General features: G+C 45.9%; 1 protein-coding gene and 3 long non-coding RNA genes across 9 annotated transcripts in view; 3 read left to right on the top strand and 1 right to left on the bottom strand.

Moving 5' to 3' along the window:
- The window catches only part of UBE4B (ubiquitination factor E4B), a 146,767-nt gene that overhangs the window by 492 nt on the left and 118,482 nt on the right, over nt 1-27,793 (top strand). For 3 of the 6 annotated variants that reach the window (XM_077974774.1, XM_077974756.1, XM_077974752.1), the window contains exon 2: nt 119-239. The exons of 2 other annotated variants lie outside the window; for them this stretch is intronic. In XM_077974774.1, coding sequence (XP_077830900.1) covers nt 216-239 — 24 coding nt within the window. In that variant the 5' untranslated portion in view covers nt 119-215. Of the gene's footprint in view, nt 1-68; nt 240-27,793 lie in introns of those variants that run through there. One more of the 6 variants, XM_077974767.1, reaches the window with a different exon arrangement.
- Nucleotides 129-27,777, bottom strand: LOC144336532 (uncharacterized). Its single transcript, XR_013408397.1, has 2 exons — nt 26,365-27,777; nt 129-1,650 (listed from the first exon to the last, which is right to left on the bottom strand). It is a non-coding gene; the product is annotated as an uncharacterized LOC144336532 (long non-coding RNA).
- Nucleotides 1,877-4,895, top strand: LOC144336539 (uncharacterized). The gene is made up of 2 exons (XR_013408417.1): nt 1,877-2,831; nt 4,807-4,895. It is a non-coding gene; the product is annotated as an uncharacterized LOC144336539 (long non-coding RNA).
- Nucleotides 20,398-24,917, top strand: LOC144336521 (uncharacterized). The gene is made up of 3 exons (XR_013408379.1): nt 20,398-21,410; nt 22,724-23,733; nt 24,862-24,917. It is a non-coding gene; the product is annotated as an uncharacterized LOC144336521 (long non-coding RNA).

Here is a 27,793-nt window from a genome sequence, read left to right as displayed (position 1 = left end):
GTAGTAGTCTCTGGGGCGATTGGAGTGACCGAAGCCAAGGCAGTTCAGTGCCTCTTGTGTTCTTATTTTTTAACCTCTGACTATGCAATTCTGAAACCTCCCCCATTCGGGGGACCAGACAGCCTGATAGACACCTTCCACTCTCCTTCCTCCCGCCGTGGTCGCGAGAACAGAAGGATCTCTCCCTAACGCCTTTCACCATTAAGAGGAAAGCGATGGAGGAGCTGAGCGCTGATGAGGTGAGGAGGTTGGGGGACACCTTGAGGGATTAGTTGGCAACTCGTTAGCGCTTTGGACAGGGATGATATTGCGCCAGTGCTGTCTGGCCTTTGGGCTTGGAGAAGGAACGGAGATGATATTTTCCAAGAATAACATGACTCCCCATAGGGTCTCTGGTTTTATTCTCCTTTATTCTTTTGCCTTATTTCTTCATTCTGAACTCCATTTGCTTCTTTCCGAGTGTTCTTTTAGGGTCTGAAAAAGAGGAGAGAGCATCTTGAGGTGTTTATTCTTTTCTTCAGGGTATGCAAAGAAGAACGGCTAGATTTACATCAAGTTAAAGTGTGTTGTGTGTCGTCAGGAATTTAAAGCACGATTTTGGATGGAATGAGAATGTATGGTGGGTGAATATTTTTAAAGAAAGCATTTGAAATTCCAAATATGTGTGGTTATTTAACTGTATAAGCTGATTAAACATATCTTTTTGCTTGAGGGATGGTTTACAGACAGATTCTTTGATATTTAACAAAATATGTATCTTCTCAACAGTTAAGAGAATTCCAGTTGTATTCTAGTGACTTAATATAAGACCACTAATGACTTCTGGCATTCTTCTCTTACATTCTATCTTTTTCTACTTCTTGAATCTTTCAAACTTGTGTTTTGCTGTAGCAGAGACTGAACAGGAAGCAAGTGGTAGCAAATGAATTTGTAAACTCTCTCCTGTTCTCATTTCTTGAAGGAGTTATACGATCTATTTCTTGATGTTTTAAAGATTGTTTAATAAGTTAGATTGTTGTAAAAAAAAAAAAAAAAGCAGTGGCAATCAGGGTACAAGGAATTTCCTACGCTTCTACTGCCTTTTTCCTTCCTTTTTACAAATTGGGAGCTTCCCTTTCAGGACCCCTGCTGGCCATACCCTCTTCAGCCTACCTCCACATTTCTTCCACTGGTTCATCATATAAACTTCCCTACAGTATTAGGAAAGCAGTCATCCATCAGGTTGATTGTACTACAAGATTTCCATGCTCCAGTTTTGGCTACAGAGTATTTAGTGTGTTTACTTAGGGACTGAAATTCTCCAGGTGTAGGACATGGCAGTGGTGTGTTAAGGGTCAGGTAGGAAAGGAAGCAAATGATTTTGTTGATTGTGATACTTGGATACTTGGTTTGGAAAATCAGGATTGCCCATTCTGCGTTACTGACTTTGTGTTTTTATAAATACATCAGAAATGTAATCTTAAGAGAATATTACACAGTTTCTTTCATTCGGTAGGAAATATCAAGAGATCTCCTAAGAATCACTTTGTTTTATGTGGTTTAAGTTTCTCCACCCTTCCCCGTTTTTCATTAATGTTAATTCTAGTGAGTAATTTCTCTTAAAGCAGAGATGCTGTTTTTTGTTTTTTGTTTGTTTGAGACTCAGTCTTGCTGTCGCCCAGGCTGGAGTGCAGTGGCGCCATCTCAGCTCACTGCAAGCTCCGCCTCCCAGGTTTACGCCGTTCTCCTGCCTCAGCCTCCCTAGTAGCTGGGACTGCAGGCGCCCGCCACCACGCCAGGCTAATTTTTTGTATTTTTTTGTATTTTTAGTAGAGACGGGGTTTCACCGTGTTAGCCAGGATGGTCTCGATCTCCTGACCTCGTGATCCGTCTGCCTCGGCCTCCCAAAGTTCTGGGATTACAGGTGTCAGCCACCGCGATGGGCCAGAGATACTGTTTTTTAGTAGTACTTTACTCCCAGAAATTACTTTTTTTTTTTGATGATCTGTTTAGAGGCTTTGCACACTTGAGTTTTCACCAAGAAATTTTTTTCAAACCAGCGAGGCGTTACAGACCATGAATATACTGTATAATCTAAAATGTGTCTCTTCACTTTGCTCAGTCCTTGAGGAAGGTGTAACTTTTTTTGTGACCATATAAGGAACACATGAAACCTTTGTGGAAGAAATAGAAGAAACTTTTTTTCAAGGTTAGCAGAATATTCAAACAAATGAGAAAAATTAAATTCACTAATACAGGATCAATGTAAAATTATCTTCAACAAATTAGTTGTCCTGAACACAAAAAGCTGATTCAATAACTGCTAATTTTACTCTCAGCAGAACCTGGAACAAATAATAATTCTTTGTTTTTAATTTTAAAAATTTTTATTGTTTTTTGTAGAGACAGGGGTCTTGCCGTGTTGCCTGAGATGGTCTAAACTCCTGACCTCAAGCGATCCTCCCACTTCAGCCTCCCAAAGTGGGAGCCAGACGAATAGTTTTTTGGAAAAAATATCTTTGAAGTTAGTTTTTAAAAATTCAATTAAAAATTTTTGAGGTTAGGTAAGCAATTCTCTTGAGACATTTCCAAAGCTTTTGCCTTTGTATTGTTACTCTGTAGTTGGAAACTTGTGTCAGATATCAGATATGGTAGGTGACATTGATTTGATTACAAAATAATACACTTATATTAATGAAACTTCAAGTTTATATTTCAGGGTTAAAACAGGCAAGGCAGTGATCTTTTAATCTACTTTAGGAAATTAGGTAAGGCAGAGTTTCATATTTTAATAAAATGAAAATGTATGATTACACAGTCCGTGAAAAACAAAGGCTGGTATAACCAGACTGGTAGCTTTAGGAACTTTTACATTATGTGCACTTTTTGGTCCCTCTCAGATCACCTAGAATTCTGTGTGTGTGTGTGTGTGTGTGTGTGTGTGTGAGAGAGAGAGAGAGAGAGAGATAGAGTTTCGCTCTTATTGCCCAGGCTGGAGTGCAATGGTGCGATCTTGGCTCACTGCAACCTCTGCCTCCTGGGTTCAAACGATTTTCCTGCCTCAGTCTCTCTAGTAGCTGGAATTGCAGGCATGTGCCACCATGCCTGGCTAATTTTGTATTTTTAGTAGAGATGGGGTTTCTGTAGTTCACTGCAGAGCCGTGACTAAGTTCATTCTCTTCAGGAACCTACATTCCGAGGCATCATTATTTACATTATGTTAATTCTATAACCTACTCATGTGTTGTTTCTCGTATCTCAAGGTGGTGCTGTGTGTAGATGGTGTGTTTGTTTTTGAGACGGGTCTGGCTCTGTCACCCAGTCTGGAATGCAGTGGCACGATCTTGGCTCACTGCAATCTCTCTTAGGTTCAAGTGATCCTCCCACCTCAGCCTCCCAAGCTGGGACTACAGACTCATGCCACCACACCCGGCTACTTTTTGAATTTTTTTCGAGAGATGGGGTTTCACCATGTTGCCCAGGCTGGTCTCAAACTCCTGGGCTCAAGTGATCCGCCCCCCTCGGCCTCCCAAAGTGCTGAGATTACAGGCATAAGCCACTGTGCCCAGCCAAGTAGGGTTTTTAAACTGTTTTTCAACAGTGGTAATGAGATTGCATTGAAGTGATTTTTCCCTCCTAAGTCTTCTTTGTGACTTAGTTCATCTGCAAGATGGTTGTTGGCTGGGATTCAGTGTGTGGTCAAGATTTTAGGAAGTGTTGACCCGGTGCAGTGGCTCACGCCTGTAATCCCAGCACTTTTGGGAGGCTGAGGCGGCTGGATCACCTGAGGTCGGGAGTTCGAGAACAGCCTGTCCAACATGGAGAAACCCAGTCTCTGCTAAAAATACAAAATTAGCTGGCCGTGGTGGCACATGACTGTAATCCCAGTTACTCAGGAGGCTGAGGCAGGAGAATTGCTTGAATCTGGGAGGTGGAGGTTGTAGTGGGCTGAGATCGCGCCATTGCACTCCAGCCTGGGTAACGAGAGCGAAACTCTGTCTCAAAAAAAAAAATAAAATAATAATAAAGATTTTAGAAAGTATTCCTTCCCAAATGCAGAATATGTGACCTTTGACTTTTTAGCAGTGTTCCGTAAGTAGAAGAAAATTGACATTGAACGACAGCCTTAGGAGCCGGTTCTGTGCCAGGCACTTGATAGCTCTGTCTCATTAGAGAAAACATTATAAACAAGCAGGTACTATTTTCCTAATTTTACAAGTCAGCAAACTGGGATTTAGGTTAAGTAACTTCTCCATAGTGAGCTGGCTTAGAAGTGATGGGGTTGGAATTCAAACCCAGTGCTCTTGACTCGAAAGCCTTTTTATTTTATTGCTCAACAACTGACATAAATTCACCACAGCTTCTGTATCAGTATCCTGCATAACACTGACCCAGTCTGCTTTGATATACATAGGTTTTCTGTAGAAGTGCTGTTTTGCATGAATGCATTCATGATGTGATCAGGGCATTTGGTACTGGTCCTCCCACTCCCAATTTTTTTTTTTTTTTAAAATGCCTGTTGGGTTAAAAATTTGGGAGTTGGGGCCAGGCGTGTCGGCTCACGCCTGTAATCCCAACACTTTGAGAGGCCGAGGTGGGCGGATCACGAGGTCAGGAGATCAAGACCATCCTGGCCAACATGGTGAAACCCCGTCTCTACTAAAAATACAAAAATTTGTATTTTTTTTGTATTTTTTTGCTAAAATACAGCTGGGTGTGGTGGTGCGCACCTGTGGTCCCAGCTGCTCGGGAGGCTGTGGTAGGAGAATTGCTTAAACTCAGGAGGCGGAGGTTGCAGTGAATCGAGATTGTGCCAGTGCACTCCAGCCTGGGAGGCAGAGCAAGACTCCATCTAAACACACACACACACACACACACACACACACACACAAACAGAAAAATGAACAAAAAAGAAATTATAATTAAATTGGAGTGGAGGAGATAGATAGGAATCCAACAGTTATAAAATAGTGCCAGTTGTTATTGTGGAGATATGCACAACTCACTTAAGAAACATGAGAAGGGACCTCTGGAGGGGCACGGTCTTAGTGAAGACTTTCAAGAAAAAGTGATACTTATGTTGAGAAGCAGTTGCCCTGGGAACTGGCTCTGAAATGGGGGAGCTCAAGAAACAGCACCAAGTAGTGTGACTGGAGAGGTGGGTTTTACGTCGGGTGTGAGGCAGGTACCTGATCTCGGAGGGCTGTCAGAAACGTTTAGGACTTTGAACTTCCTTTTTTGTTGTTGTTCTTTGGGACGGTATCTCGCTCTGTTGCCCAGGCTGGAGTGAAGTGGCATGATCTTGGCTCACTGCAGCCTCTGCTTCCCGAGTTCAAGTGATTCTCCTGCCTCAGCCTCCCAGGTAGCTGGGATTACAGGTGCATGCCACCATGCCCTGCTATTTTTTTTTTTTTTTTTGTATTTTTAGTAAAGATGGGGTTTCACCATGTTGACTAGGCTGGTTTCAAACTCCTGACCTCAAGTGATCTGCCTGCCTCTGTCTGCCAAAGTGCTGGGGTTACAGGCGTGAGCCACTGCACTCAGCCGAGTTTGAACTTTCTCTGTAAAATGCCTTTTAGGGATTTTAAGAGGTGAGAAAGATGGGTGGCAAGGGAGTAAAGGATAGTTTGGAAGAAGGTGGCTGCAAACTGCAAGATATATTAGGAGGCTGTTGTTGCTGTATAGGAGTGAGGCAGTGGAGTCCAGGGGAACTAAGGCATTGCCTGTGGGAATGGAGGGGAGCAGACAGACACCAAAAATACCAAGGACTGTGGTTAACCCAGTTTTGATGATCAGTTAGCTGTGAAGAGGGGAGGGGAGGAGAGATGGAGAAATGACACCTTGGTTTCTAGCTATGGAGAAGGATAGATAGGGGTTGAATAAGGAATTCTGGAGAAGCAGCAGATTTTGGAGAAAGCAGATGTTTCTTTTTCTTTTTTTTTTTGAGACGGAGTCTTGCTCTGCCACCCAGGCTGGAGTGCAGTGGCCGGATCTCAGCTCACTGCAAGCTCCGCCTCCCGGGTTTACGCCATTCTCCTGCCTCAGCCTCCCGAGTAGCTGGGACTACAGGCGCCTGCCACCACGCCCGGCTAGTTTTTTGTATTTTTTAGTAGAGACGGGGTTTCACCGTGTTAGCCAGGATGGTCTCGATCTCCTGACCTAGTGATCTGCCCATCTCGGCCTCCCAAAGTGCTGGGATTACAGGCGTGAGCCACCGCGCCCGGCCAGATGTTCCTTTTTCTTTTTTTTTTTTTCTTCTTTTGAGACAGGGTCTCCCTCTGTCACCCAGGCTGGAGTGCAGTGGTGCGACCTCAGCTCACTGCAGTCTCTGACTCCCGGCTTCAAGTGATTCTCCTGCCTCAGCCTTCCGAGTAGCTGGGACTACAGGTGCATGGCAGCCATGCCCAGCTAATTTTTGTATTTTTAGTAGAGACGGTGTTTCACCATATTGGCCAGGCTGATCTCGAACTCCTGACCTCAGTGATCCGCCTGCCATGGCCTTCCGAAGTGCTGGGGGTACAGGTGTGAGCTACCGCGCCCAACCTCCGGCTAATTTTTGTATATTTTGTAGAGACAGGGTCTTGCCATGTTGCCCAGGCTGGTCTCAAACTCCTGGGCTCAAGTGATCTGCCCATCTCAGCCTCCCAGAGTGCTGGGATTACAAGTTTAGTTTTAGACCACCAAAAAGATGAGTCCACATGTAGACCCCCACTCTGGCCTTGCTGCTCTAACATCCCCACTTCTTTTTTTTTTTTTTTTTTGAGATGGAGTCTTGCTCTGTCTCCCAGGCTGGAATGCAGTGGCGCAATCTCCGCTCACTGCAAGCTCTGCCTCCCGGGTTCACGCCATTCTCCTGCCTCAGCCTCCTGAGTAGCTGGGACTACAGGCGCCCGCCACCACGCCCGGCTAATTTTTTTGTGTTTTTAGTAGAGATGGGGTTTCACCGTGTTAGCCAGGATGATCTCGATCTCCTGACCTCATGATCTGCCCACCTCAGCCTCCCAAAATGCTGGGATTACAGGCTTGAGCCACCGTGCCCGGCCCTTTTTTTTTTTTTTTTGATATGGAATTTCGCTCTTGTTGCCCAGGCTGGAGTGCAATGGTGTGATCTCAGCTCACCACAACCTCTTACCTCCCAGGTTCAAGCGATTCTCCTGCCTCAGCCTCTGGAGTAGCTGGGATTACAGGCATGCACTACCTTGCCTGGCTAATTTTTTTGTATTTTTAGTAGAAACAGGGTTTCTCCATGTTGGCCTGGGCGGTCTCAAACTCTCGACCTTAGGTGATCCGCCCGCCTCAGCCTCCCTAAGTGCTGGGATTACAGGCGTGAGCCACCGTGCCCGGCCTAACATCCCCACTTCTTTGACCATATCTTTACTTGTAACAGGCCTGAGGACCTGAGGTCCCATTTTCCTCAGTAGGTAGTTGCTACTGTTCGCTTTATAACCAGGGCTCTTCCTCAAGCCTGGGAGGACAGTGGGATATAGCCTGCTAGGCCCCTTCTCCTCTCTTTTTGTTCACTGTAGACAAGAGACAGAGAATGATAATAAGGATATTAGCTCTTAATATGTGCTACACACTTAACTTGCTTCTCAAGGTTGGCATTCTTATCCCCTGTTTTACAGATAAGAAAATGGAGGCTAATAGAAATTAATTTATTGAAGGGCACACAACTAGTAAGTGGTAGAACCTGGATTCTAATCCAGAGTCTGACTCCAGAGTTTTCTATCTATTTACTACCTCTAAAACAAAACTAACCTCAGCCAACTGTAACATTTTTGGCATTCTTTCTTTTTTTTTTTTTGAGATGGAGTTTCGCTCTTGTCACTCAGGCTTGAGTGAAATGGTATGATCTCGGCTCACTGCAGCCTCCACCTCCTGGGTTCAAGCGATTCTCCTGCCTCAGCCTCCGAAGTAGCTGGGATTACAGGCTCCCGCCAGCATGCCCAGCTAATTTTTGTATTTTTAGTAGAGATGGGGTTTCACCATGTTGGCCAGGCTGGTCTCGAACTTCTGACTTCAGGTGATCCCCCCACCTCGGCCTCCCAGTGTGCTGGGATTACAGGAGTGAGCCACTGTGCCCAGCCACATTTATAGCATTCTTACTGTCCCTTCTGAGATAGGAAGTGGAAGCCCCAGTGGACTTTCTTTTTTTCTTTCTTTCTTTCTTTTTTTTTTTTTTGAGACAGAGTCTCGCTCTGTCCCCATGCTGGAGTGTAGTGGCGCAATCTCTCACCACAACCTCCACCTCCTGGGTTCAAGCAATTCTCCTGCCTCAGCCTCCCAAGGAGCTGGGGTTACAGGCGCATGCCACTACTGCCTGGCTAATTTTTGTATTTTTAGGAGAGGGGTTTCACCATGTTGGTCAGGCTGGTCTCGAACTCCTGACCTCAAATGATCCACCCACCTCAGCCTCCCGAAGTTGTGGGATTACAGGCATGATGCTGGAGTGCAGTGGCATAATCTCGGCTCATTACAACCTCTAACCCCTGGGTTCAAGCGATTCTCCTTCATCAGCCCTCCGAGGATCTGGGATTACAGGCGCCTGCTGCCAGGCCCAGCTCTCCAGTGGACTTTCATTCCCCATTTGTTATTGCTGAGAGTGGAGCTCGTCAAACAGCTCCCAGCTCTTGTAGGGAAAGAAGGCAGAAATACTTCTTTTTTTTTTTTTTTTTTTTTTTTTGAGACGGAGTCTAGCTCTGTCGCCCAGACTGGAGTGCAGTGGCGCGATCTCGGCTCACTGCAAGCTCCGCCTCCCGGGTTCACGCCATTCTCCTGCCTCAGCCTCCGGAGTAGCTGGGACTACAGGCGCCCGCCACCACGCCCGGCTAATTTCTTTTGGTATTTTTAGTAGAGACGGGGTTTCACCGTGTTAGCCAGGATGGTCTCGATCTCCTGACCTCGTGATCCGCCCGCCTCGGCCTCCCAAAGTGCTGGGATTACAGGCTTGAGCCACCGCGCCCGGCCGGCAGAAATACTTCTTTGTGCAAAGTGCATTTTCTTACAAGGCACTTGTAGTATCTAGTGGAAATGTCTTCCTGTAAACGGTTCATTCAACACACTTACAGTTTACTAGCTGCATCCCTGATAATAGACAAAGGCTGCTGTGTGGAGCTTCATTCTAGTGGGAGGAGAGGGATAAAAAGTAAACATGGCGGGGCGCGGTGGCTCACGCCTGTGATCCCAGCACTTTGGGAGGCTGAGGTGGGTGGATCCACGAGATCAGGAGTTCGAGACCAGCCTGAGCAGTGTGGTGAAACCCTGTCTCTACTAAAAATACAAAAATTAGCCAGGCATGGTGGTGCACACCTGTAATCCTAGGAACTCAGGAGGCTGAGGCAGGAGAATAGCTTGAACCCGGGAGGCAGGGGTTACAGTGAGTCGAGATCACACCACTGCACTCCAGCCTGGGCAACAGAGCAAGACTGTGTCTCAAAAACAAACAAACAAACAAACATGTTCACATAAGGTGTCATTTGATGAGAAGTGCTGTGAAGAGAAATACTTAGGGACGGAGTATTGTTACAGAGTATTTCTCTGGCCTAAAGGAACAGACAGCAATCATTTATGTATAATGTGTGCACTTTTAGGAGGTGGCCTTGGAAAGAATTTCAGGGCTGGCTGGGAGCTTGCTCAGGGAAGAATGTTCCCAGGTACAGGGAGCAGCAGCTACAGAAGGCCTTGAGGTAAACGCGTTCTTGAGCTGTTCCAGGAATAGCAAGGAGGCCAGGCATGGTTAGAGCCTGCTGTGCAAGGGGCACAATGGCAGGAGGTAAAGTCATTCCTCCTTTTTTAAAAAAAATTTTTTTTGAGATAGAATCTTACTCTGCCACTCAGGCTGGACTGCAGTGGTTCAATGTCAGCTCACTGCAACCTCTGCCTCCCGGGTTCAAGCAATTCTCCTGTCTCAGCCTCCCAAGTAGCTGGGATTACAGGCATGCACCACCATGCCCGGCTAATTTTGTACTCTTAGTAGAGTTGGAGTTTTACCATGTTGACCAGGCTGGTCTCGAACTCCTGACCTCAGGTGATCTGCTGGCCTCGGCCTCCCAAAGTGCTGGGATTACAGGTGTGAGCCACTGCGCCCGGCCAACTTTCAGTAAAAACTTACTGAGTTCTCATAACTGTTTTTCAGTCATTTCTGACATGTACTCTGTTCCCCACTGTTTTCATCACATTTTAATATCTTTAATATTGAAATGCTTCTTTCTTTTTTTTTTTTTTTTTTTTTTTTTGGTGAGACGGAGTCTCGCTCTGTCGCCCAGGCTGGAGTGCAGGGGTGCGATCTCGGCTCACTGCAAGCTCTGCCTCCCAGGTTCATGCCATTTTCCTGCCTCAGCCTCCCGAGTAGCTGGGACTACAGGTGCCCACCACCATGCCCGGCTAATTTTTATTGTAGTTTTAGTAGAGACGGGATTTCACCGTGTTAGCCAGGATGGTCTCGATCTCCTGACCTCGTGATCCGCCCACCTCGGCCTCCCAAAGTGTTGGGATTACAGGTGTGATCCAACGCACCCGACTGAGATGCTTCTTATAAATAGATGGTGCAATCACTGTTGGCCGGGTGGCAGTTGTGACATAGCTGTCATTTCCTGTTTAGGTGTGAACCTGGTTATACCTGTTCGTGTAATCACCCCTTCAGTTGAGTGCTACAGTGTTAAATTTAGTTGCCATTTTAAATGCCTTCCAAAAAATTACACTTAGATTTAGCAATGAAAGCAAATGTTACTTTGTATGCAGAGAGGAATGGAAACCAGAGGTGGGGTGTCTATTTGATGTTTCTAAAGAAAATGTTTGTTGTTGGGGTAGTGACCACAATTCCATGTTTCTTTCTTTCTTTTTTTTTTTTTTTTTGAGACAGAGCCTTGCTCTGTTACTCAGACTGGAGTGCAGGGGCAGGATCTCGACTCACTGCAACTTCCACCTCCTGCGTTCAAGTGATTCTCGTGTCTCAGCCTCCCGAGTAGCTGGGAGTATAGGCGTGTGCCACCATGCCCGGCTAATTTTTGTGTTTTTAGCAGAGGCGGGGTTTTACTCTTGTTGGCCAAGCTGATCTTGAACTCCTTAATTCAAGTGATCGGCCTGCCTCAGCCTCCCAAAGTGCTAGGATTACAGGCGTGAACCACCGTGCCTGACCCAATTCCATATTTAATTGCCAAACACCATCAAGTGAATTAGGGCAGCAGTCTGCAACCTTTTTGGCACCAGGGACTGGTTTCGTGGAAGATAGTTTTTCCATGGGCAGTGGTATGGGGACGGGAAGGGATGATTTTGAGATGATTCAAGCACATTATATTTGTTGTGCTCCTTCCTTCCTTCCTTCCTTCCTTCCTTCCTTCCTTCCTTCCTTCCTTCCTTCCTTCCTTCTTTCCTTCCTTCCTTCCTTCCTTCCTTCCTTCCTTCCTTCCATCCATCCACCCACCGCCCACCTGTCTCACTCTGTCACCCAGGCTAGAGTACAGTAGTGTGGTCTCAGCTCACTACAGCTCTGCCTCCTGGGCTCAAGTGATGCTCCCACCTCAGCCTCCTGAGTAGTTGGGACCATAGGTGCACGCCATCATGCCCGGCTCATTTTTTGTATTTTTGGTAGAAACAGAGTTTTACTATGTTGGCCAGGCTGGTGTTGAACTCCTGAGCTCAAGCAGTCCACCCACCTCAGCCTCCCAGAGTGCTGGAATTACAGGCATGAGCCACTGTGCCCAGCCTGTGCGCTTTATTTCTATTATTATTATATTGTAATATAGAATGAAATAATTATACAGCCCACCATAATGTAGAATCAGTGGGAACCCTGACCTTGCTTTCCTGCAACTAGACCGTCCATCTAGGGGTGATGGGAGAAAGTGGCAGATCCTCAGGCATTAGATTCTCATAAGGAGTACGCAGTGTCGATCCCAGCAGAGCTCAGTGTAGGGTTCACGCTTCCATCAGAATCTGATGCCACTGCTGATCTTGCAGGAGGTGGCGGAGCTCCGGTAGTAATGTGAATGATGGGGAGTGGCTGTAAATAGGGATGAGGCTTCTCTCCCTCACTCGCTTGCTCGCTTGGTACTGGTCTGTGGCCCAGGGGTTGGGGACTCCCGCATTAGGGAACTTCAGAGAGGCAGAATTCCGTAAGTGTGTGAAGCCATGTCACGTTGTATAACTGAACATAGGAGGATCGCATTTCACACTCAGACAATGCAGCCTTAGGTCAGAGACACTCCACATTCCTCAGAAAGAAATTTCAGAGCTTTGAGAGCCTGGTGTAACTGGTGACAACTCTGTCCTTGTCTGTTGTTCAGGCATTTTGTTGTAGTTTAATGTGCCATATTTTTTTTCTTGGTGGTGAAAAATAATGGTGCAGTTTACAGTCTGACATATTTGATGAAATATGGTCTGTGTCCAGCATTGTTCTAGACCATGAGGATACACCAGTGGACAAAACAGACAGAAATCTGTGCCCTCCTGGGCATTCTGGCTGCTGTGAGGAGAATAGATAAGGAGGAAAGAGCAAAAGCGGAGAGAAAGGCGGCCATGGAAAGAGTCCCAGTGAGAGATGATGTTAGGGCCACCCGCTGGGGTTAGTGGCCGAGAGGGGGAGAAAGGGCCAAACACTAGATGGTCAGATACATTTTGTGGGTAGAGCTGATAGGATTGGGTAGTGGGTTGCGCGTGGGGTGTGAAAGAGTGGAGTGGAAGGTGCCGGGATGAGTTAGGTTATCATCGAGTTGATTGTTGTAACAGAGAGACATGAAGTGGCAGCTGCTGAAGCCAGATAGATATTTATTTCTCTCTAAATAGAAGACTGGGTAGGAGGCCGGGCTGGTATGGCAGCTCTGTGCTCATTAGGAGCCCAAGTGCCTTCTGTCTTATACCAACTTTCCTACCATATGGCTTCCATCTTTTGGCCCTTGTATGTCTGCATTCTGGCCAGAGAAGGGAGGGGAGGTCATGTGCCTCTTCATGGCACAGCTTGAAAGTTGCACAGATCACTCCTGTTTACCTCTCACTGGCTGGAACCCAAGTCACATGGCCACAGCTACTTGCCGGGAAGGCTGAGAAGCATAGTTTTTCTTGGGCGGCCATGTGTTCAGCTATACGTTCTCCCACATCAGAAAGGGAGAACAGTCTATGCCTTTCTTTCCAAACCCTTCTCCCAAGGGAGACAACCCCAGATCAACTTCAGAGTCCAGAATCCCTGGGTGATGTATGTTCCAGGAATCTTTAGTTTAAAACAAAGTTATCAGGGGCTCTTCTGTGCCCCGTACCATGGTGGAGAGGTTAGGATAATGGAAGTAGAAACTCCTATTTGGAAAAGGGAAGAATGGGGAGTAATACCCTCTGCTGGTCCATAGCCATTGTCAGCTCCTGCCAGGCTGAGCTGTGAGCGCTTCCTGCCCTGGGAGTACTGTGAGGTTCTGACCTCGCCTTTCTGGCAACCTTGATTCTGGTGTCTTGGAGGAGCTCCCTTGTGCCTGGCCCTCTGTAGCCTCTGACTTTCCTCTCCGGAGAGTTTTTCTGTGTTTCTTTTCCTCTGGGGTCAGGTCTGAAGTGGACGTTGGAGGCTCTCCTCTTTGTAGGGTTAAACAGTTTCTCCAGCTTGCTTCCTGTTGGATATTGAAGGAGTGGGCTTTTTCAACCCTACTTAGCCCCAAATTACCAGACTCTGTAAACTTAGATTGTAGGCCGGGGATGTTCCTTAGGCAGATCTATATTCCCTTTTATCTTTGTATGCGAATTGGCAAGCTTTGGCTTGAGTCTGTTTCATGCTTGCGGGACTTCTTGCTTGAAGTGGCATGAAGCCAGTAAGCACCACATTTTGTATTGTTTAACCAGTTCCCCTAGAATTACAGGCCATGTTGGCATGCAGGCTGTTTTCTAAGATACCACGGGTTTTGCCAAATGTTTTATTGTGACCTACAAGGACCGTCATCCTTCCATCCTACAATACCTGTGCCCATGCTGACCCCTAAGCCAATGCTACATATTCGTATTCTGTTAAGGCTGATTACTTCCAGCTTCTAAATTCTGTGTATTAGTTAGGATATTGATTTGACTGCTGTGGCAGAGATTGAAAATAATAATGGCTTAAACAAGATAGAAGTTGATTTTTTTCTATTTCAAGTGAAAATCTGGGTAGGTAGTTGAGAGCTGGCTTAGTAACTCCATGACTGCTAGGGGGCCAGACTCATGCTGTTTTGAGCACTGTCATCCTCTAGCTTATAGGCCAGGAGGGCTGCTCCAGCTTCTCTGAGGAAATCTGCATCCCAGTCCTCAGGTAGGGCCTCAAGTAGGAGGAGTGGGCATGTTCTATCCCGTAAGAGCGAGGCCAGAAAGCTTCATATATCATTACTTACATCTCCTTGGCTAGAGCTTAGTCTGCTGGCCACACTCAAATGCAAACATGGCTGAATGCATTTTATTTTATTTATTTTACTTTTTCAGAGACAAGGTCTTTTCTGTCACCTAGGCTAGCATGCAGTGCAGCCTCTAACTCCTGGGCTCAAGTGATCCTCCTGCCTCAGTCTCCTGAGTAACTGGGAGGTGTGTGCCACTGTGCCCAGCTAATTTTTAAATTTTTATTAGAGACGAGGGTCTCACTATCTTGCCCAGGCTGGTCTTGAACTCCCGACTTCAAACAGTCCTCCTTCCTCGGCTTCCCAAGACCCTGGGATTACAGGCATGAGCCACCGCATCCAGCCTGAATGTGTTTTGGGAGGCAACTAGCTTTCCTACCACAGGGATACCAGGAATTTTGGCTTAAGCAGCTCAAAAAATGGAGTTGTCATATACTGAGATGGGGAAAATTGAAAGAGAAGATTGGGAGGGAGACGTTGTCATCTGGTTTGAACATATCATGAATATGTTGCCTGTTCTTTATCCATGTGGAGATGCGAAGTAGGTTGTATAGGAGTTTGCAGTTCTGGGGGGGATGGTTGGGGTTAGGGATACTAATCTGGAAGTTGTCATTGTATTTAAAATCATGAGAGTGGACAGATTTTACCTAGAGAGTGAGCATAAATGCAGAAGAGAAGAGGACTGAGCCGCTATCCATTCCAGCAATTAAAGGTTGGGAGATCAGGAGGATTCAGAAAAGGAGACTGATAAGAAACAACCACTGAGGTTGGAGGACAGTCTAGAGAGCATGGAATCTGGTATCCAGGGAAATAAAGTATTTCATGATGGGAAATGTTCAACTGGGTCTAATGTTGATAAAATTAGAGGAGGACCAAGACTTGACTATGGGATTTGGCGACCTGGAGGCCCTTGGTTACTCTGACAAGACTGATTTCTTTGCTGACTAGAGCAGGTTCAAGAGAGAATGGGAGGAGAGGGGAGGGAGCTCAGGAGTGAGGCGTAAGCTCCAGGGGTGCACTGGGAAGCCATCTGTAGTTGGCGGAAGCCATGGGTTTTAGAAGTGACAAGAAAACGTGGTGAGCATATCTTTTTCTGTTTTAACTTTTCCCATTCTCTGCTATAATCACTACTTTCTTTATTCATTTAACACTCTGTTTCTCTCTCTTTCCCCGAGGGAGGAAGTAAAGACGTAGAGATATATTTGTATATCATTCCTGGCATGAGGTTTGGGCCTGAAGAGTTCCAAATAATAAATTTTGAGACATAATATGGGGAACGTTGGGTCATGTTGTTTTTAGAGCTTAAAAAATAGCTGAGTGGCAAATATTTAAGGGTAGGGGACTTGAATATTATTTGTTTGCTTAATTTCAACAAATATTTGTGGGCTCTATGTGGAGATTCTGCTTGAATATGACGAAGTCCTGGTCTTTACCTTCAGTGACCTCCAGCTCCAGCTGGGGACACAGGAACACAGCCAGCTAGACTTCAAGTGCTAAATAGACATTTCAGTAAAGGGGGTACAGTTGATGGAGCAGTTAATTCTGATGGGGAATGTAGGGAGGGGACTGGGAAGATTTGAATTAGTCTTTAAAGATGATTAGGATTTTGCCATTTGGAACACTGTAGCCAGGCGCAGTGATGCACACCTGCAATCCCTGCTGCTTGGGAGGCCAAGGCAGGAGGATCACTTGAGCCCAGGAGTTTGAGACCAGCCTGGGCAGTATCATGAGACCTTTTCTCTAAAAAAAAAAAAAAAAAAAAAAAAAAAAAAAAAAAATTTTAAATTAAAAAACAATGTTGGCTGGGCATAGTGGCTCATGCCAATAACCCCAGCAATTTGGGAGGCTAAGGTGGGCAGATCACTTGAGTCCAGGAGTTTGAGACCAACTTGGCCAACACAGGGAGACCCCATATTTCCAAAATAAAATAAAATAAAATAAAAACTTAGCCGGGTGTGGTGGCACGCACCTGTGGTCCCAGCTACTTGGGAGGCTGAGGTGGGAGAATCGCTTGAGCCTGGCAGGTCCAGGGTGCAGTAAGCTGTGATCCGTGTCATTGCACTCCAGACTGGACAAGAGGGCAAGACCCTGTCTCAAAAAAAAAAAAAAAAAAAAAAGTTAGAAAAACAAGTCTGTGGTGAAGAGAAATGTTTCATTTACTTCTTACTCTGGGCAAACTCTGTTACATTCATTCTTTTGAAATTGATGTTAGAAATATGAGAACATTGGAGAAAAACTGAAGATGGTGACAAATATGGGATATTGGTAGCTGCTTGCTGATCTGAAGGGCTGTTTTTTTTTTTTTGAGACAGTCTTGCTTTGTCACCCAGGCTGGAGTGCAGTGGCGCTCTCAGCTCACTGCAACCTCCACTTCTGGGGTTCAAGCAATTCTCCTGCCTCGGCCTCCCGAGTAGCTGGGATTACAGGCATGCACCACCCCACCTGGCTAATTTTCATATGTTTAGTAGAGACGAGGTTTTGCCATGTCGGTCAGGCTGGTCTCAAACTCCTACCTCAGGTGATCTGCCTGCCTTGGCCTCACAAAGTGTTGGAATTGCAGGCGTGAGCCACTGTGCCTGGCCTAATCTGAAAGGTTTTGAGATATATCAGGCACAGCCAAATGTGTGACCCCAAGCTCTCCAAAACCACTAAGGGCCTGCAGCAGCTGAAGGAGTAGGTGATAGGGAGAAGTTAGAGGAACAGGAAAGGGATCTCATTAAAATCCCTTCTCTCCTAATATTAACCACACTGCACTGAATTATTTATTCACTTAGTGTAGCTCCTACTGGACATAAACTCCTGGCTATTCTTGTTTACTGCTTTTTATCCAAATCCTAGCACAGGGCTTGGCACAGAGTGGCTCAGAACAAATACTTGTTGAATGCATGAATGAATACAGCGATACAACATGTCTTTTCAGTACTCCCTATTCTTTTTTTTTTTTTTTTTTTTAATAGAGATGGAGTTCCACTATGTTGCCGAGGCTGGTTTCCAACTCCTGGCTTCAAGCCATCTTCCCTCCTCGGCCTCCTAAAGTATTGAGATTATAGGCGTGCGCCATCACAACCGGCCTGCCTCCCAATTCTTGTATTGCAATAGTGTATTTGTTTGCTGCATTAAGCCGTGTTACTTAGGTTAAGGTAGGCACTTGATGAAAAAAGCCTCATTATCAGAGTTCTAATTCAGAGTCAGACATACCTGCAGGGTTTTTTGGTTGTTTGCTTTTTGTTTTGAGACAGGACTTGCTCTGTGGCCCAGGCTGGAGTGCAGTGGCATTATCATAGCTCACTGCAGCCTCAAACTCCTGGGCTCAAATGATCTTCCCGCCTCAGCCTCCTGAGTAGCTGGGACTACAGGCATGCTACTGTTCCTGGCTCTTACCTGGATTTTATTTGGACCAACAAATTGGATGATTCTGGGTAAAGTACTTAATCTTTCTGAGCCTCAGTTTCTTCACTTGTAAAATGGGGGTGTGGAATACCATCTGATAGCACCGTTCTTCAGAGTAATTGGAGTGATAGGAAGTGTGCATGGTGTAGTGACCTGGCCGAGTGGATTCTTGGGACAAGTTAGTTCTCTTTCTCCAAGTAAGATTGAATTGTATATAATTGGAGTTTTAGTTGGTGTCCGTATAACATCTAACAAATCTTTTGCGTATAATAATACCAACAGCATAAATAGTGGTATCTCACTAGTTAAGGCAGCAAATAGGCCATGGCTTATGTGAAAGGTTGGGTTGGAATCCTCTCCCCCGACCCATTACTTCCAAAAGTCTCTTCTCACCCAGGGGCCGTCTTTTGTATTGAGCCATAGTGCTACCACTTTTTCTAAAACGTGGAGTGATTGGTGGCCTGAATGTGCTAAGAGGGTGAAGGAGGAGTGAGGAGCTTTGAAAGGGAGAGAAGAGTGTGCAGAAAGGGGACCCGAGGAGTCCCAGGAGAAACGTTCTGCACATCAGACTAAAGAATACAGCCTGAGGTGACATGCTTTACTCCCATCAGATGATGTATTTTTGTCTTCTGGAAGAATTGTACCCCTCCCAGCAAGGGGGCACATCTCTGAATTGGATGTCATTGTATTAACTACTCACCAGCTGCCAAATCTTTGGCATCTTGTCCAGTTCTTTGGAGGCAATATCAAGGTTGGGCAAAAAGGTATCTTTTGGGTTCTGGTACTGAGAAGTGCTCCACCTTGACTTTACCTTTCTCATTAAATTAAACATGACACGTTCAATGCACATTGCTTCTTTGTTCCCTGTCAGTGCTTGGTATAAATTCCAGATGTCTAATAGTGTCATGGTTTTTTTTTTTTTTTTTTTTGAGACAGGGTCTTGCTTTGTCACCCAGGCTGGAGTGTAGTGGTGCCATCTTGGCTCACTGTAACCTCCGCCTCCTGGGTTCAAGCAATCCTCCCACCTCAGCCTCCTGAGTAGCTGGGACTATAGGTGCATGCCACCATACCTGGCTGATTTTTTTATTTTTATTATTTTTTTTGTAGAGACAAGGTCTCACTGTGTTGCCCAGGCTGGTCTTGAACTCCTGGGCTCAAATGATCCTCCTGCCTTGGCCTCCCAAAATGCTGGGATTATAGGCATGAGCCACTGCGCCTGGCCAATGGTGATTTAATTAGTTAGATTTTCTGACTAGATGAGGTAGCACATGGCTTTAATGGACCTTTATGGGAATTAAACTTCTAAGCTGTCTGAGTAGATCATATTGAGCGCTTGTTGTGCCAGCCACTCTTCAGGAATCATGTCTGTGATCATGGTCTTTGGTTAGACCTGTGTCTATACTTGTCACCAGGGCCAGCTTCGCGGGCATGTGACTGCAGGCAGAGGTGCTCCACGCTTGGTTTAATGCTCTGCTGTTGCTGTCTTGAAATGTTTAATGCATTTGAACGAGGTAGCCTGCATTTTCATTTGTCATGCGGCCCTGAACATTCGGTAGCTGGTCTTGGTTGTCATGGACTTTTTCTGTGTAGGTGGATATCTGCCTGGGTAGATGTCATAGTTCATTTGGACTCTTTTATAACAAAATGCCATAAAGTGGGTGGCTTGTACACAGCAGCAATTTATTATTCACCGTTCTGCAGGCTGAGAAGTCCCAAGATCAAGGTGCTAAGAGATTCAGTGTCTCTTGAGAGCCAACTTCTTGGTTCATAAATACCTGTTTTCTCACTGTGTCCTCACTTGGAGGAAGGAGCAAAGGAGCCCCTGGGACTTCTTTTATAAGGGCATTAATCTGCAGGTCATGAGGGGTTCCACCCTCAGGACCTCCTCACATCCCAAAGGCCCCATCTCCTAATTTTATCAGCGGCCCTCCCACTTCAGCCTCCCGAGTAACTGGGACCACAGGTGTTTACAACCACACATGACTATTATTTATTTATTTATTTATTTAATTTTTTTGAGATGGAGTTTTGCTCTTGTTGCCCAGACTGGAGTGCAATGGCACGATCATGTTCTGGGGTACATGTGCTGGATGTGTAGGTTTGTTACATAGGTAAGCGTGTGCCATGGTGGTTTGCTGCACCTATCAACCCATCACTTAGTAACTGAGTCCAGTGTGCATTAGCTATTTTTCTTAATGCTATCCCCACCCACTTCATGGCCGATTTTGAAAACTTTTTTTTTTTTTTTTTGAGACAAGGTCTCCCAGGCTAGTCACCCAGGCTAGAGTGCAGGAGTGCAGTGGCGAGATCACGGCTCACCTTTGCAGCCTCGACCTTTCAGGCTCAAGCGATCCTCCCACCTCAGCCTTCTAAGTATCTGTGACCACAGGTGGTGCCACCATGCCTTGCTAATTCTTTTTTTTTTTTTTTGAGACAGAGCCTTGCTCTGTCGCCCAGGCTGGGGTGCAGTGGCCGGATCTCAGCTCACTGCAAGCTCCGCCTCCCAGGTTTAGACCATTCTCCTGCCTCAGCCTCCCGAGTAGCTGGGACTACAGGCGCCCGCCACCTCGCCCGGCTAGTTTTTTTTTGTATTTTTTAGTAGAGACGGGGTTTCACCGTGTTAGCCAGGATGGTCTCGATCTCCTGACCTCGTGATCCGCCCATCTCGGCCTGCCAAAGTGCTGGGATTACAGGCTTGAGCCACCGCGCCCGGCCTGCTAATTCTTTTATTGTTTGTAGAAGAGGTCTCGCTATGTTGCCCAGGCTGGTCCTGAATTCCTGGGTTCAAGTGATCCTCCTGCCTTGGCCTCCCAAAGTTCTGGGATTACAGGCGTGAACCCATGTCCGGCTGATACTGAATCTTTGGATAACTAATTTTCTTTCATCAAATCTTTTTTTTATTGTTGGGGTAGTAATTAGAATTATTAGATTATTTTTTTTTAAAGACAAGATTTTTGACATGTAAGCATTTATTTCCATAATCTTTTTTTATTTTTATTTTTGTAAGCTATTTTATTTCTTCCGTGATGATTTAGAGGGACTATCTTCAAACCAATGCAAATATTTTATAAATAATATCTGGCCATTTTCTGACCAGTTGAGTAATTTGTTGCACAGTAAGCTACCTCACATCTTTCAGCAAGAAATAGTTAAATTTGAGTAGTAAAGACGTTGCATAATGAATTAGGACACAATTAAAATTTGCTTCAAATAGTTCTTTGGAGGAGGGGACATGACACTTCTACTCAATGAAGAGAAACATTTTGACAGTTCAGAGGTCTTTTATTTTTTTAACACCTCTTATGCCATGAATTCATAGGTAATAGGTTCCAGCAGCTCAGGCTTCTTCCCATTGGTTCTCACACAGTGTGCTTCTCTGGTACCTTTCTCTTTGGCTTTCTTCTTTTTCTGATCATTTTCCTTCATGAGTTTTAGGAAGTGATGCCGGCTCTTAGAGCTTTAATGTGCTCAGTATGCATATTAATTCTTTTGGCAAGACTGTTGCCCTTGTTCATTTACTACAATGCCGGCAGCACGCTGGGTAACATTGTAGACTCTTTCACTAGCCATGGTAACACTTGTGGGGCATTTTTTTTGGAACAGTATCCATTCCCTTGGTGTCTATAATATCACCTTTCTCTCTCTCTCTTTTTTTTTTTTTTCCTCGCGAGATGGGGTTTTGCTCTTGTTGCCTAGGCTGGAGTACAGTGGCGTAATCTCGGCTCACTGCAACCTCCACCTCCTGGGTTCAAGCGATTCTCCTGCCTTGGCCTCCCTAGTAGCTGGGATTACAGGCGTGTGCCACCACGCCCAGCTAATTTTTGTATTTTTAGTAAAGAGGGGGTTTCTCCATGTTGGTCAGGCTGGTCTCAAACTCCAAACCTCGGGTGATCCACCTGCCTCGGCCTCCCAAAGTGCTGGGATTACAGGCGTGAACCACCACATCCAGTTTTTACTTTGAACAAATGTCCTTGTGCCAAAAAGTTTGATAATTTCTAGTTTAGGGAAACATGAATAAAGCATCTTTTGGCTTGAAATGTTACGATTAGAATGGGTTGTGAGTGGGAGAATTTTAATGAATGCCAATTGGAAAAAATGCCTGTGAAAGTGTCTCATAGGCCACCTTTTCATCATTTTTTTCTTCTTTTCATCATTTTTCTTCTTTTTTCCTCCTTTTTCTTTTCTTTTTTCTTTCTTTTTCTTTTCTTTACTTTTTCTTTCTTTCTTTTTTTTTTTTTTTTGAGACGGAGTCTGGCTTTGTCTCCCAGGCTGGAGTGCAGTGGCACAATCTTGGTTTACTGCAAGCTCCGACTCCCAGGTTCACACCATTCTCCCAGCCTCCCAAGTAGCTGGGACTACAGGCGTCTGCCACCATGCCCGGCTAATATTTTGTATTTTTAGTAGAGACGGGGTTTCACTGTGTTAGCAGGGTGGTCTTGATCTCCTGACCTTGTGATCCGCCTGCCTCGGCCTTCCTGTTTTCTTTCTTTATTCTGAGACAGGATCTCACTCTGTTGCCCAGGCTGGAGTGCACCGGCAGTATCATGGCTCACTGTAGCCTTGAACTCCTGGGCTCAGGTGATCCTTCTGTCTTAGCCTCCTGAGTAACTAGGACTACAGGTGTGTGCCACCACACCCAGCTAATTTAAAAAAAATTTTGTAGCGATGGGGTCTTGTTATGTTGCCCAAGCTGGTCTCCAACTCCTGGCCTCAAGCCTTCCTCCACCACACTCAGCCAACATGGGGCATAAGTTACCAGAATTAGTTTTATGGAATAGTGTTAGAAGTAGTGGATGGGGGCTAGGTGCAGTGGCTCATGCCTGTAATCCCAGCAATTTGGGAGGCCAAGGTGGGTGGATCACTTGAAGTCAGGAGTTTGAGACTAGTTTGGCCAACATGGTGAAACCCTGTCTTTACTAAAAATACAAAAATTAGCTGGGCGTGGTGGCATGTGCCTGTAGTCCCAGCAACTTGGGAGGCTGAGGCAGGAGGATCACTTGAAGCTGGGGATGGAGGTTGCAGTGAGCTGAGATTGGACCACTGCACTCCAGCCTGGACGACACAGTAAGACTGTCTCAAAAAAACAAAACAAAACCAGAAGTAGAAGTAGTGGATGCTTAGTGGTCTAAGTTTATCTTGTCTGTTGAACCAAGTAGGATCAAAGATGAGAATGGAGACCATACCATCCACTTCTATCCCCTGGGATGTTTTTGGTTATAAAGGGCATAAAGTTTCTGCAGCAAGAAACCTTTTTTAAATAACAGAATGCAGTTAAAATTATTCTATGTTCAGCATGTTTCTCTGCCATGTAATGTTTGGCAGTTTTAGGCTTTTGATCTTTTTGGTTCCTCCTGCTCCTAATTTCACAATTAGATGACACGTGAGATGCTTTTTGGTGCTTTTGTACACATTCATGTTATTTAGATAAAGCAGAACCCTGTACAAAGGTGAAACAGTGTCCGAGCCTAAGAGGAAGATTAAAAGAGCAAAGGGATGGAGAAAACTAGTAGGCTGAAATTACTTTTTTAAAAAGACTATTTACTGTGTGTCAAGTAAACACTTTTCATTTGTTCAGCAAATATTTACCGAGTGCTCTCTGGGAGTTTGGTACTGTTACAGTTGCTGGGAATACAGCAGTGAATAAAATAGACCAAATCCCTGCTCTCTTGGAGCGTGTATCGTACTGGATGGGGATAGACTCTAAGCTGATAAATACATACTAATTCAAGTTGTTTGTTATATCACCTTTATTTCTGATGACCATTTTATAAGATAAGAAATATTTTGTCACCTTCTTATAAATGAGGAAATCGAGGCTCAGAGAGATAACCCAGCTGGAAACAGGTACAGCTGGGATCCTGGCCAGCGCTAACTACGCGATTGCTCATTGTGTAGAGGGCTTGGGAAGAAGGGGCCTGGGGTAGCGCTTCACTCACCCATTGTACATGGTCTGGTCTCTGTTTCACTTTCAGGTGGACTGCTTCATTCATTTATTAATGAGACAAGGCCTCACTCTGCCACCCAGGCTGGAGTGCAGTGGCACATTCACGGCTCACTGCAGCCTCAGCCTCCCCAGCCCACCTCAGCCTCCTGAGTAGCTGGGACTACAGGCATGTGCCACCACACCTGGCTCATTTCTGTATTTTTTTAATAGAGATGGGGTTTTGCCACACTGGTCTTGAATTCCTGGGCTCAGGTGATTGGCCCGCCTCAGCCTTCCAAAATGCTGGGATTATAGGTTTGAGCCACCATGCCTGGCCCCTTATTATTCTAGTTTGAAGTAATAATATTAATATTTTAAGTGTCATGGGTGACTCAAGAAAGCACTTTAATTAGGCAGTTTTATGCCTTTGGTCCTTAGTTCTCACCAGCTGGCAGAATGGGGTTAGGCATAGTTAACGTTCTTCATGTTATCAATTAGATGCAAAAAACACAATTAATTTTTGTTACAGTTTATAAAATTCCTTGTTTTTTAAAAAAGATATAATTACTGTCTGACTTTGGAGAATTACAGGGTCACAACCTTTTTTTTCTCCCTGAAAAAATACCATTTACAGTCTTTTCTTTTTTTTTTTTTGAGACAGAGTCTCTGTTGCCCAGGCTGGAGTGTAGTGGCATGATCATGGCTCACTGTAGCCCCAAACTACTGCACTCAAGCGGTTCTCCTGCCTTAGCCTCCTGAGTAGGCACACACCACCATGCCAGGCTAATTTTTTGATTTTTTTTTTTTTTTTTTTTTTTTTTGAGGTGTAGTCTCGCTCTGTCCCCCAGGCTGGTGTGCAGTGGCGTGATCTCAGCTCACTGCAAGCTCCGCCTCCCGGGTTCACACCATTCTCCTGCCTCAGCCTCCTGAGTAGCTGGGACTACAGGTGCCTGCCACCACGCCCAGCTAATTTTTTTTTTTTTTTGTATTTTTAGTAGAGACGGGGTTTCACCGTGGTCTCGATCTCCTGACCTTGTGATCCGCCCGCCTCGGCCTCCCAAAGTGCTGGGATTACAGGTGTGAGCCACCGCGCCTGGCCAATTTTTTGATTTTTTATAGAGATGGAATCTTGTTGTGTTCCCCAGGCTGGTCTCTAACTGCTGAGCTCAAGCAGTCCTCCCCGGGGAGGTTGAGGCTGCAGTGAGTTGAAATCGTGCCACTGCACTCCAGCCTGGGCGACAGAACAAGACCTTGTCTCACAGAAAAAAAAAAAAAAAAAAGAAAAATGTGTATTTTGCTAGTATTTGCTAGAAGTTGGCATTTGTAAGTATTTTGTCCTTTATTTTTGAGATGTTTACTCACCTGGGAAAGTTCTTATGGAGGAGGAAGGTAACTTGCCTTGCCTGCATTCTGGTGGCAGGGAAGCAAGCATGGGAGGCAGTGGAGGGTATGTAGGTAAAGAGAAGTTAGAGGAGAAGGAACACCTGGACTGTCAGATGTGGGGTGACCCTCTCAGGTCATGTCCACACAACACCTCTTATGAGAGTGAAAGGGACTCTGTTACAATTAAAGTGGGAGTGCCAGAAGTACCCTGGGCTGAGGCCAGGTGCTGACATGGATGATCCCCTTCTAGAGGTGACATGTTTGAGCTGTAGTGGAGTGCTTGGATAAAAGTGCTAGATGCTTTAGGGTTTTGATTTGGGAGTAAGTCCTGGACATAGTCATGATAATCTTTGGAGAAGAAATGTGGTTGATCAATCAAGCTTTTTGTAACTGTTGAGTAAACATTTTTGGAGTTGGGTGAGTAACCTGGAAAGTGAAGCAGAAGGTGACTGGAAAAATGAGATTGCAGGGTGACTGTGCCGTTCTACCCCCATCTCTTTCCACTCTGTCATATTCATCGCGTAACATTTCTCAATTGCTTGGAAGCCTTGGTACTTTACTTGTTAGTGCGGACTTAGGGAAGGTGGGCTCACTGAGCTGTTAGGTTTATATGTGTTAAAACTTGTGCTGGAGAAAGTGCACAGGAGCCAGGCAGTGGGGCATGGGGTGCTGGGTGATGGGCCAGGGTCACTAGAAATTGGGTAGGGGGCATGGGGTACAGAGCTGGGGGAGTGGTGTGCACTGGGAGCCAGGCAGCGGGGGGGACTCTGGAATCACCGTGACCACAGTCAGTGCTGCATCCTGAACCCACCAGCTGCCGCCTGCAGGTGGTGCAAGGGTGCCTGGCACCTGGAGAAGCACTTCAGCAGCTGGTGTGACACTGACCTGAGCCTTCTGGGAGGCACTGAGAAATGCTGGCTGTGATTTTGACATCTGTGTCACCTCAGGGCAGAAGACAGCAATGCCGACCCCCTGGACAGTATTGGATGCCACTGACCAGATGTGGCTCCCAGTAGTGATGACTTGGTGCACCTCATGGAGTGGCACTGTAAGGGTCTGACTGGCCTTAATAAAGCAGAAGCTGTTGCCAAGAACCATGAGGGCCAGATAAAGATCTGCATGCTGGCTGGGCGTGGTGGCTCACGCCTGTAATCCCAGCACTTTGGGAGGTCGAGGCGGGCGGATCACAGATCACCTGGCCAACATGGTGAAACCCCCTCTCTACTAAAATGCAAAAAATTAGCCGGGCGTGGTGGCGGGTGCCTGTAGTCCCAGCTACTCGGGAGGCTGAGGCAGGAGAGTGGCGTGAGGCCGGGAGGCAGACCTTGTAGTGAGCTGAGATTGCGCCACTGCATTCCAGTCTGGGGACAGAGCAAGACTCCGTCTCAAAACAAACAAACAAAAGATCTGGATGCCTCTGATGGAGCTGAACATCTATTACACAGCAGCAGCAGCAGCAGCAAGGGTTGTTGGTGCGCAGACTTCACTGTAGAGCACCTGCTCTTCTGTAAGAGTCTGAAGGACACTGTTGTCAGAGCTCTGCCCTTTTGGAATGAAGAAATAATTCCCCAGATCCAGGAGGGGAAAAAGGTGTTGGTTGAGGCCCCTGGCAGCAGCTTTTCTGGCACAGTCGAGCCTTGGGAGGCTCTCCCGGAAGGGCCGTGATGGAGCTGAGCCTGCCCATTGGTGTTCCCATTGTCTGTGAATTGAACAGGAGCTTGAAGCCCATTGAGCTCATGCAGTTCCCGGGAGGCGAAGAAGCTGCGCATAAAGCCATGGAAGCAGAGGGCAAGGCCGAGGCGTGAAGGGTGGCAGCTGATCCCTATACTGAGAACACCCTCCTGGTCTGCCCCATTCCTCTATGCCTCTCACCTCCACGTGTCACAGTGACCACAGCTGTGGGCATCCGAAGTTGTTGAGCAGATCTGGAGGCTCCCATTTTCATTTTAGGCATTTTTGTCGCCAGTCCTTTCACACAATCAGAATGGCACCTGTGGGGCATAGGTCTTCAGCCCAAGCCAAAGGAAGGCTCCTTTTACCCAAGAGAGCTGGGGGTGGCAACTCTGGGGTCTTTGCTAATGCTTTGTTTACTTGTTTACTAAGGACCTGCTTGCGTAGGGGATGTGGAGGAACCATGCTGAGGCATGAGCAATGAGGAGAAGCAAGAGAGCCTGTTTGTATTCCTGGGAGCCAGTCCTGTTCTATTCAGTAGTCAGGCCCCTGTGTGTGTGTGGAGGGGGTTGGAAAAGGTTGGGGGTAGATGAATGTAACCTGCATGGTGATTTAAAACAAGCAACTACAGTCATGCGTCACTTAATGACAGGGATACGTTCTGAGAAATGCATCATTATGTGAACACCATAGGGTGTCATTACACAGACTTAGATGGGATAGCCTGTTCCACACGTAGGCTTTATAGTATAACTCCTTGGATACTTATGGTGTAGCCTGGGTATTGCTCCTGGGCTACAAACCTGTACAGCATGTGACTATACTGAATCCTATAGGCAGTTGTACCGTAACAATGAGTTTTTGTGTATCTAAACGTAGAAAAGGCACAGTAAAAATATGGTATTATAATCTTACTGGACCACCATGGTATATGTGGTCTGTCATTGACTGAAATGTTATGTAGCCCATGACTGTATTTCCTCTCTATCCTCCCCAGGGGAGTTGGTTCCAGAAGTTTCGGATGAGTCCTGAATGTTTATGTATGGCATTTTCCTTTACCAAAACAGAACAAAACAAAATAAAAACATTTCTGGGGTTTTAGTAGCCA

Source organism: Macaca mulatta, chromosome 1 (assembly GCF_049350105.2).
Source record: "Macaca mulatta isolate MMU2019108-1 chromosome 1, T2T-MMU8v2.0, whole genome shotgun sequence".
Classification (NCBI taxonomy): Eukaryota; Metazoa; Chordata; class Mammalia; order Primates; family Cercopithecidae; genus Macaca; species Macaca mulatta.
This window is presented reverse-complemented; position numbering and strand designations above follow the sequence as displayed.